Source organism: Thalia democratica, chromosome 8, assembly GCF_965202585.1.
Source record: "Thalia democratica chromosome 8, ktThaDemo2.hap1.1, whole genome shotgun sequence".
In the NCBI taxonomy this organism is placed as follows: Eukaryota; Metazoa; Chordata; class Thaliacea; order Salpida; family Salpidae; genus Thalia; species Thalia democratica.
The window spans coordinates 18,329,422-18,340,354 of record NC_139172.1 but is presented as its reverse complement, the minus strand read 5'-3'; the positions used below and the strand labels follow the sequence as shown (position 1 = coordinate 18,340,354).

At 27.5% G+C, this 10,933-nt stretch overlaps 1 protein-coding gene across 1 annotated transcript; it reads right to left on the bottom strand.

Moving 5' to 3' along the window:
• Positions 1–1,143: 1,143 nt before the first annotated feature.
• On the bottom strand, positions 1,144–1,906 carry LOC145842454 (thiosulfate:glutathione sulfurtransferase-like). The gene has a single exon (XM_082949907.1). It carries the CDS (start codon positions 1,865–1,867, stop codon positions 1,382–1,384), a length of 486 nt encoding a protein of 161 aa, XP_082806033.1. The 5' UTR covers positions 1,868–1,906; the 3' UTR covers positions 1,144–1,381.
• Positions 1,907–10,933: the final 9,027 nt, after the last annotated feature.

The window sequence follows — 10,933 nt, the reverse complement described above, 5'->3', positions numbered from 1 at the left end:
GTTTTCAGGTTTACATTTATGGAAAAAAGTTTTCATGTTTAAAATTTTTATGTTTATTATCTCATATACAGAGTTGCCAATTGTTTTTTATTAAGAAAATATAAGGTTTTCAAAATTTCTTCCACATTTTTTAAATTACACCTTTTAGGGTCTATTTATAGTTTAAAATTAACTTAAGGTAAAAACTGTGTTAAATAGTGTAACGACATTGAAAAGATATCTTTAAGCTTCTTTAAATGTGTTTTTAATAATAAAAAATTGATGATAAGAAATTTTTTATCTATTTCTATACAATAACTGTTTGTGTCAAATCGAAGTTTTACTACTTGACATGCAATGTTGTTTAAAATTCCGTGTTTTTTAGTAATTTTTGCTAAATATTTCAAATTTTTTCAAAACTTTTCAAATTCCAGGTTTTTGCAGGATTCCAGGTTTTTTGGCAATCCCGTATATAGCTTAATATGAAAACTATAATATAAAATTTTAAATATGTTACATATAATAAAAACACAAGAAAATATTTTATTTTATTTGGTATAGCTAACTGAATACTTATCTGCAAAAGAAAGGTGTTTAGTTTATAAAAATAAAATTCAAATATTAGTGCATTTAAAATTCCCGATTTTATTTTAATTTCAGTAAAAAACTTAAACATAACCATTAAAAAAAATATATAAGTAGTTTTTTTTTCAAAAGTTTATTCAATAAGAATTTTTCCAGTTAACTAAGTTGCACTGTATAAGCTACAGATCTTTAGGAAAGTGATTTTGTTAAGAAAAATTATCAAAACTTTGCAATTTGAAAAAACAGTTGTTCATTATTTAGTTTAAATACAATTTAAATACTATATGTTTTGGTTTTAAGAAAACAAATAGAGAGATCTCAACTGCTGGAGGAGAAGTAATATATTTATTCTTTCAAAAATTTATTTTACAAACTAAGTTTCGGTCAAAGACCTCTTCAGTGCTTAAATAAATCTTATTCAAATAGAATCTAATCATTTTCTTGGTGGCTGGGTTAGAATAAAATAGAATCTATTTGAATAAGATTTATTTAAGCACTGAAGAGGTCTTTGACCGAAACTTAGTTTGTAAAATAAATTTTTGAAAGAATAAATATACAATTTAAATACATAAGAAACAATAAGTATTTTTTAAATAGTCTATAATTTTACTAAAGTTTAATAAAAAACTAGATTATTTTCTAACTTTAATTTTGTTACAAGTTTGCAGCATTCAACATCATTTTAAAAGCAAAAAAATCGACAAGCAAGTTCAGACAATAAATTAAATTTATTTAAACAGTGTTTAAAACTCAAATTGCAAATAACTTATACAACAAGTCAAATAATACCTTACTAACTTTGTAATCTGGGTTAAGATTAAACTTTTAAATCTGGATAAGATTCCTTCCAGCTAACCCAGCCACCAAGAAAATGTTTTGACTTGTGGTACCCTAAACCATGAAGCATTTGAAGGGCCCATGTTGATCTGACACCACTGTTGCACATCACAACTATATCCTCACAATCTCTAGATGGCATTTCCGCACCAAAATATTTTGAAAAAACTTCAGAGTTCAAGTTGAAAGCTCCACCAACCTGTGCTAATGGGACATGCATGTATTTCTTTGCTGGTACTCGACCATTTCTTACTTCGTGTGGTTCTCTAACATCAACTAAAGTAATTTTGTTTTCATCTACTAAATTATGTAGCTCTTCGGCTGACAGTATAGCATACTTTGGTCTTGACTCCTTTGTTATTTTAGGTGGTAAAGGGCTTTCATTAATAGACATGCGCTTCAAGTTTGAAATAAAGACACTTTGTAAGCGTAGAACAGGTTTAGAAAATTTTAATGATTGTAACATCTTGAAGATAAAGTTAAATGTACAACTAAAATATAACTTAGACCTGCAAAAAATATTTTTTTCTTTTAATATGATATATTTTGTTTATATAACGATAAAAATAAATTAAATCAAAGCATTTGGTCATAGGACCTAATGCACAAAAAAAAATTTCAGTAAACAAGACATAAACCACTTGGATACCTTTTATCTTGTTATCCAGGACTGATAAGTTTAATTATTACTGCTTAAAAAGTATATAATAACTAATAAATTTTACCACACAACCATCAACAACAGTATCCGAGACAATCAACTAGGATTTGTTTTGAATGTAAAAAATATACTCTATAACTACTTTAAATTTGTGTTTTTTAATAAAAAAATATAAATGATACAAAATGTTTTATCTCATAATATATTTTTCAAATATAATAGAAATTTTGTTACTTCACATTTGAAAATTGATTAAAATTTCAATTTTTTTAATGATTTTTGTTCAATACTACAGGTTTTTTCAAAAACTTTCAAATTCAAGTTTTTATGCCTAAATTGTCTAATTCAAGATTTTCCAAGGTTTCCTTGTTTTTTTGCAATCCTGTATTTTAATCTTTTAAAATTATAACATTTAAGAGAAAGATTAACAACTTAAAAAATATTTTTTGATTAATTTTTTTCAAGGTATAAAACACCAGTCTCAAATCCCCCTTTGCAATGATAAACATTTTCTGGGCAAAAGCAAAAGTGTTAGATCATTTTATTTGTCCTTAGATATTTAACTATTTATTAAAAAAAATAAAACAGGTGTAGAATTACTAAGCTTGAGCTCATTTAAGTTTATATGTTGATACTTATTTTGTTTCAGATATTTACATTGTTATTAAATTCACTTAATCAAACAAGGAGTTATTCTTCATGTAAATTTCTTTGTATAAGTAAGTTTTAATACAAATTAACCGACGTGATGACCGTGGCAGCTTCAATACAGGAACAGGTTTAAATACATTTTGGCTTCAAGGACCAAGTACAGGTTAATTGCTGAGAATATGTTGCCCAGGATAGGCTGGCAGGACTTTAAAAATTTGTTCCCCCACCCCCGTTGTTGAAGTGGAGTATGCTGAAGCCCACTAGGGCGTCAGAGGAAAAGGGATCTTGAAGTTCCACTCTCAACAAGATTTGACAAGGAAATAGACGAGCTTGATGGAACTGAACACGAAGCTAGGATGTTACAACCTTTGTATCTTTTTACATTGGCAGTAGGTGGAGAACCAGAGAGGCACCCATCCATGTAAATGGGACATGAGTGGAGTTGTAATGGAGGTGCTTCCACATGATCAATTTGTGGAGAGAACTGATGGCTCACAGAGATTGACGCAAAGGAATAGAAGGTTTTTAGGTTGTACAACCAAATCTCAACAAGTATTGATACAAAGGCATTCCATGCTTGGCGTCAAGATCAACCTAGCTTAAGGAGGATAATGTAAGTCATCAATATTTTGATTTGCCTTCAATGTTATCAGATGGTTTAAATAATGCCAGAACTGATGAAACAAATGATGGGGATCATAAGAATGTTGAGGAACAGCACACTACTGCTCCAATGGTGCACATAAAAAAGAAAGTACCACTTGCTCTGCGTAGGTTAAAAGACTTCAATGCCCCAGGTCCAAATCGGTAATATTAACAAAGCCAGAAGGGATTCACGCTAAATTGTATATGTTTAAATGTGTAGAATTTATTGTAATGATAATTTCTTTGTATTACAATTGTATTATTTATTTGGTTTAATTTAAAAACATCATTTTTTTTAAGCATTTTCTTTTGTTAAAGCCAATTGAATTTTATTGATATATCCAACTTATTTCAGTTTTTACTAAATGCATTTTGTTACTTATCTAGATTCCCTCATTTGAGCTTTGTTTTACCTTAAGTTTTTTTTCCTTAAATGAGCTGAAAGGGATGTAAAATTATTAACATTTAGCTCATTTTAGTTTACATTTTATACCTGTTTTGTTTCAAATATTTACTTTGTTATTAAATTTACTTAATTCAACAAGGATTAATAATTCAATATATCCCTTGAACAAAATAAAAAATAAGCACAAATTGGGGCACACGATTTCCAACATTATTTGCAGGAACTTTTTACTATTTTATATGATATTCAATATATGTTTACTAAGAGGTCCAAATTTCTTCAATGTGCTTTTTAAAAAGTAAAGACGTCGACAAACTTTGAGAGGTACGCACCTGCATAAAAGGTACACACTTTTTTTTAACTTTCTTTTAACTATTTATAATTGGTTTGAGATACTTATTTTAAACTAAGTATTTAAAAAATAGAAATAATAGATCAAAAACTGTAACTACTAGTGACATTTCAACTACGTTTGACATTTTTACTATATCAAAACTTTGTTGTCAAATATATGAGAATTTTAATTTTTGTGAAACATGTATTTGACTAAAACCAAATTGAAAAAAAAAAGTTTAATAATAATATTAAATTAGATTGGTCAATTTTGTACTAAAACTGTTTAAAATAAAAAATAAACTATATTTATCAGTAGATAAGGTTATGCTTACGAATCGGGGCACACGCTTTTCAACATTATTTGAAGGAACTTTTTCCTAATTTTAAAGATATTCAACATACTTTTGCTAACAGGTCCAAATTTCAAAAAGTAAAGACGTCGTAAGGTAAGAACTTTGAGAGGTACGCACCCGCGTAAGGTACGCAAATTAGAAATTATCTTTTTATAGTTGGTTTTTAAAACTAAACATTTAAAAATTTTTTACAGGTATTATCAGAGACGAAGACAAGCTCTTTAAAGCAAAGTTAGAAAACTGTAACAGTAACTACCAGTGACATTTCAACTACGTTTGACATTTTTACTATTTCAAAACTTTATCGTCAAATAAATGAAAATTTTATTTTTGTGAAACTTGTATTTGACTAAAACGAAATAAAATTAAAAAAAAAGTTTAGTAATATATTTACTTAAACCAAAGTTTAGTCAAACTTGTACTAGAACTGTTTTAAAAAGAAAATTAATTATTATTATCAGTAGATAGAAATAAGAATGCAACTCTTCAAAAGAAATTAAACTCTAAAATTTATCAATATTTTTAAGTTTTAACTAACTAAGTTTAAATAACTTTTTAAGTTTAAACCACAGACCATTTTTTAAATAAATATAAAAACAACTTAAACATTGTTTTCAAAACTAATTAAGTATAACAAATATACTGTATTTTTAAAGTAAAGATACTACTCAAAGATTTTGTTTAACTTCGTTTCTTTTTTCGTTTGCTTTGTTTGCTGAAAATTAAATTAAAAAAATATTAGATCGTTTTTATACAGCATGATCTGAACATCATCTAAGTTGACAGCACAGCAGAAGTATTAAAATAGTTTCAAGTCAAATTAGTTCTAAAATATTTGAACAATTGTCAAAAGCTGAACCTGGAAATTTCGAAATTATTTTCTTATATATGATTATTTAACTAAAATAATTCTATAAAAATAAGTTTCATGGCAATTAAGAGGCGACTGCTACGCTCTTTTTATTTTTTTTTAATATAAGAAACAAAAGTAAAACATTGATGTTAACAATATTAAAAACGTATGTTAAAAAAACCACTAAAGACATTGCTATTTTTTGCTAAATATAAGAATAAAATTAGATTAACTTGTTTTATTTTCGCTAAAAGTGTATGCACGCGTAAATTTTCTTGTTTATTTAAACTAAAACTTCGTTAAATAGCTTAATTATATTAAAAAACTATTGCACACACTATGTATGTGCTTGATAAAACGATAAAACTTTCAATACTTTTTTATTTTTTTAATAAGTATCTGCACAATATGTAAATTTTTCTTTATTCAACAATAAAAATTTGTTATAATAGTATTATTTAAACTATAGACTGTTGCACGCATAACTATAACAATGCAAAGTTGTAAAAAATATTTAATGAAAGCGTTTAAGATATCATTAACTTACTAATCAGGTAAGCATTTTAAAAGAAAACAAAGTTTGAAGTTATTTAGTTAAAATATACTTTATTTAATTGAATTTTTTTCTTATTTTCGTTAAATTTTAATTTTTAGATTTTAGAATTCAGTCTTAAATTTGATAAACATGACCAAAATAATGTTTTAAAGTCATGCCAATACTAATTAATTTTGTTAAAAATCATAAAACTACTACTTATTAAAAAATAATTACAATTAGTACTTTATAAAACTCGCCTCAACAAGCTGTTTTAAATCTATTTTTAATAACTTGTTTGAAACACGTTAAAGTTGTGACAATGGTAACATAAAAACTAGTAATAAACAAACATTGCAAATCATATTGTCATAAAATTACCAAAATGTCTATCATCTACGGAGCTGATGTAGAATTTAAAGAATGTGGAGTCTGTCCCTTGGAAAAGGACTTGATAAAAATTTCGCTAATTCTAGAGGTACTGACTTTTATAAAAACTTAATATGTCCTTTATTAATTTATCACTTTTAGTTAATTTTAGTTAATATTTATCATGTTTAAAGTTAATAAACGTTTTGTATATAATAAAGTAAAAGTATTTAATCATTTCAATAATTTTTATAAAAATTTAATACAGAGCGCTCAAATTGGACGAGAAAGCTACTATCGCGACTTGTTAATTAGGCACAACATCCTTCCAAAAGGCAGAAGATGCAAAAAATGCAACAACCCTTGCAGGTTTGTATGTATAGTTAATTAAATGTGATAAATGAAGGAGGAGATAGATTTTTAGTGAAATAGTCTTTTTTCGCATTTTTAGTTTTCGCCTTCCATAAGGAACCTATTGAATGCCCTTTCTTTGATCGCTTATATCTCAAAAGTTACTTTGAGTTTTTTTAAGCGGTTAAAAGTGTCTGATAGCTCAGATTAAATTCTACAAAATAAGATCAAGTTGTAAAAAACAAAGTGGACCCCCCCTATGGCCTTAAAAGATATTAAATTATTAATGTTATTTAACCAAATATAAAAATATATTTTGTATTAAAAAAAGTCCTCACGTAGGTGTAATTAACATGAACACAATCAATAGAAAAATATTATATATGAAAATTTCAACATTAATTCATAAATTTTAGTTTTGTCAATTTTCCTCTACTACTACAATGTATTGCAATACTAACACTAAAAAATTAAATATGGTTCATAATTTTAAGGTCTGCAAGGAAGCAATCGAAGACCAACAAACAATAGGAGGGGTAGGTGTGGTCGTCGAAATTGACGAAACCCACCTTACCTCTAAAGCTAAGTACCATGTTGGCAGAGATGTAGTGAGGGAGCACATGTGGGCGTTCGGGGGAATCGAGAGACACACGGGCCGAAGGTTTTGTGTGCCTCTCGGGCTTGGCGGTAGCCGAAACATGCCAAACCTCGAGCCCCTCATAAAAAAACATATAAGGAGAGGGTCAATTATAATGAGTGACAGCTGGCCCGCCTACAACAACATAGGTAATCTTGTCGACGCCAACGGGGCGTCGATGGATTACTGTCACTATAAAGTGAATCACAGCGTAAGTTTCGTCAACCCGTCCAACCGTTGGGTTCATACCCAAACGGTTGAACGGTTTTGGGGCGATCTGAAGGACCACATAAGTGGTCGTGACAAGGGGTTAAAAATTGAACAAAATGTATATAGATACTTGTTTTTGAAACAGAACAAAATCAACAAGTTTCATTATTTGTTACTCGAGTGCGGGAAGTCATTCCCGTACGAAGTAGAGGAAGACTAATTTTTGTAATATGTTTGTAGTACTTAAAAGGTTTTCGTTTATTATTCGTGTTTTAGTTACATTGGTAGTTGAGTGCAGGAGGTCACTCCTGTACGAACAGAATCATCGTTTTAGTAGTTAATTAAAAGTAAATAGTTAAAAGTATTAAAGATTTTCGTTATTATTCATTTAAAGAAATTTCTTTATAGTTAAGCTGTTAGTATTATTGAAATAGTTTTTGTAAATAATAAAAAGCGTTGATACAACAGCAGCATAATTAGTTTTATGTTTATATATGTTTAATCAATAAAAAAGTAGATTTCTGTATAAGAGTTTATGCAATAATTTAAGTTTTATAGCTACTTTTAGTTTTTTAACTACTTTAGAATAAATATTATGTTTTACTAAGGTCAAGTCAGTCAAAAAGATATTTAAAAGATATTCTTAAGTTTATAAAACAAGTATTTATGGGTAGAAGTTGTTTTTAAACAAAACAGGTTGAAGTTAAAGTATTTTTGAGGCTAAGTTTCCGATACAAATAATAGTTATTTTTGAAATAAATAAAGATTTATATTTAATATTGTTTGTTAGTTTTTTATTTAGCTTAGAAATTCGGCTAAAGCTTATACTTTTGATATTGTTTACCTAACGATATAAAACGCTTAAAAAAATTGGTCTAAATACCTGGTGTAAGATCAAACTTTTTGGTTATCGAGTCGTACTCAACATGCTTACGTTTTTCAATCAACGTGCCGGATCCGAAAAAAAAACAGCTTTTTGCGGACCGGAGCATTTCAAACTAGTGGTTTACCGGATCCAGTATCCATATCCAGCCGAATAATGGCCCGGGTTGAAATTTAAATAAAAGTTTTGAAACCGGCCGAAATCTAATTTTATGGAAACAGTTGATCGCTTTTTTAAATCCTTCAACTTCACAAAATTTATCAAGTCTGAGAATTTTAGATGTAGATTGAGACATGTCAGATGTTTAAATAGTGTCTACAAAATAGAACTGACATTGTAATTGACAAAGGTACGTATGTAAAATATTGTCCTAAAAAAAAACTTTGCTTGGGGTAGTTTAACAAAAAGATATTCAAACTAAGTTAGAGCAACAAAATACATTAGACACAGTGGTGTAATTATTAGTACACATTAATTTATAAAGTAATTTTTTAGCATGTTTTTAATATCAGATTCTTATAGTTTTGATTTGTAAAAATATGATACATATTTTTATTAAAAAAAAAGTTATATTGTCCCTTTTCGGGCCTGTCACTTTGCTCGTAAGTCGTATACTTATACTGATACTGATATAGTCCCTAATATAGTAGGTGTAAAAACAAATAACAACAACTAAACTCATTTTATGTTAATTTTTTAAATACTTATGTTAAATAAACTTGTGTTTATATATTAGATTAGTTGTTGTATTATAGTTATTTAGTTAAACTTGTACCGCTTTAATCAAGGTTTTTTCTGACAAAAATTTTGAATCAAATTTGAAAATTAAATTCAAGTTGATTATTTAATAAAATGGTCTGTAGTTTAAACTTAAAAAGTTATTAGATTTTATTATTTATATAAACGATATAGCCTTTGAGGTTATATCGCTAGGTTATATACTTAGTTGATTCTAATAGCAACATTAAGCTTTTTGCAGACGACACAAAAATATTTAGCCAATCTAACTTAGTTTTACAAAAATCTTTAGATAAAATCTACCATTGATTAAAAGAAAGGAGATTAAACCTAAATCCCAGCAATGTCATGTTTTGAATATTCGGAAAAGTACACCTATTCAAACGTTTGATTTTAAAATAAACAATGCAATCTTACCTAAAACTGAAGTATTTAAAGACCTTGGAATTTTTATTTCAGATAATTTAAAATGAACCCATCACATTAACTATATTTACTGTACTGCATCAATTTTATCTCTTAAGTCCTAAAAAGCTTTATATCTACGGATTTGGTAATTCTTAAAAAACTGTACCTAGTTTACATCCGTCCTAAGATGGAATACAACACACCTTTATGGTCTCCATATTCTATAAAAGACATCAACCAAATAGAATCTATACAAAGAAAGTTTACGAGATTAATCTTTAGTCGGTGCAACATTTTATATACGTTATACATAGACAGACTAACAAAGCTTAATATAAAAACTTTAGAGTACAGAAGACTTGAATTTGATCTCATTACTTTTTTAAACTGATTAACAATGAAGCTACTATTGATTCTCAAACTTTCTTTAAACCTTATGAAAATAATTACTCACTCAGAGGTAATAGTAGAAAATATACATGCAAATATCATTTCTACTATGTTGGTTGGCACAAATCTTTTTTCTATCGTTCGGTAAAAATGTAGAGCAAACTTCCAAATGAACTAGTATCGTGCAAAAATCTTAAACATTTTCGATTAAACTTAAAAAAATTTGATTTAAATAAAATATTTACCAGTAAAATTTATAAGTGATTAGTTTTGTTCATCTCTTTAGCCATTGATTTGGTGTGTGGTATCTAGTTTATTGGTAGTTTAATCTGTAAGCTACACCTTCCCCTTATAGATTTTAGGTACTTTTCAACTTTGATATTTTGGAAGGGCTATTGTTAATGTGCTTTAAGCTTTAGATTTTAAAATTATTGGATACTCAGTTGATTCCTAAGCTAGATTTGTGAACTGTTGCTGCCACATTTTTGAAAAGATTTTTGACTGAATTTGCCGTGGTGAAACTTTAAAACATAACGAGTGGCAAATAGTAGCTGAGATCAATGTTCTGCAAGATGAAGACAGGTTCTGAAGAATTTTGACAGGAGTTGCTTGTTACAGGGATTTGTTGCATTTGAACGTATAATTGGAGATTGGTGATTTTGGAATCGTTGAATATTTATTTTTGAAAGTTTTAGTTTATTCAGTGTGTGCCTTGTATAAGTTTTATGTTTATTTAATCACTGTAATTTGTTTTTTTCTTTTTATTTTAGTGTCTTTCAGTTTAAGTGGCTTAGGTTTTAATGCCTAGGTCCTTCGTTGGACAATAAACTTAATAATAATTTAAGTTTGATAAATTTTAGAGTTTCACTTCTTTAAAAATTTGCATTTTTATCTACTGATAAATATAATAAATATCTTATCTTAAACTAATATAAACTAATTATTAATTTTTTTTTGAACTTATTTGGTTTTAATAAAATAAATGTTTCACAAAATTAAAATTTTCATTTATTTGACGATAAAGTTTTGATATAGTAAAAATGTCAAACGTAGTTGAAATGTCACTGGTAGTTACTGTTACAGTTTTCTAACTTTGCTTTAAAGAG

What these genes read in the sequence shown, in the direction of transcription:
- LOC145842454 (XM_082949907.1), bottom strand. Translation starts at nt 1,867, where the DNA reads ATGTTACAATCATTAAAATTTTCTAAACCTGTTCTACGCTTACAAAGT.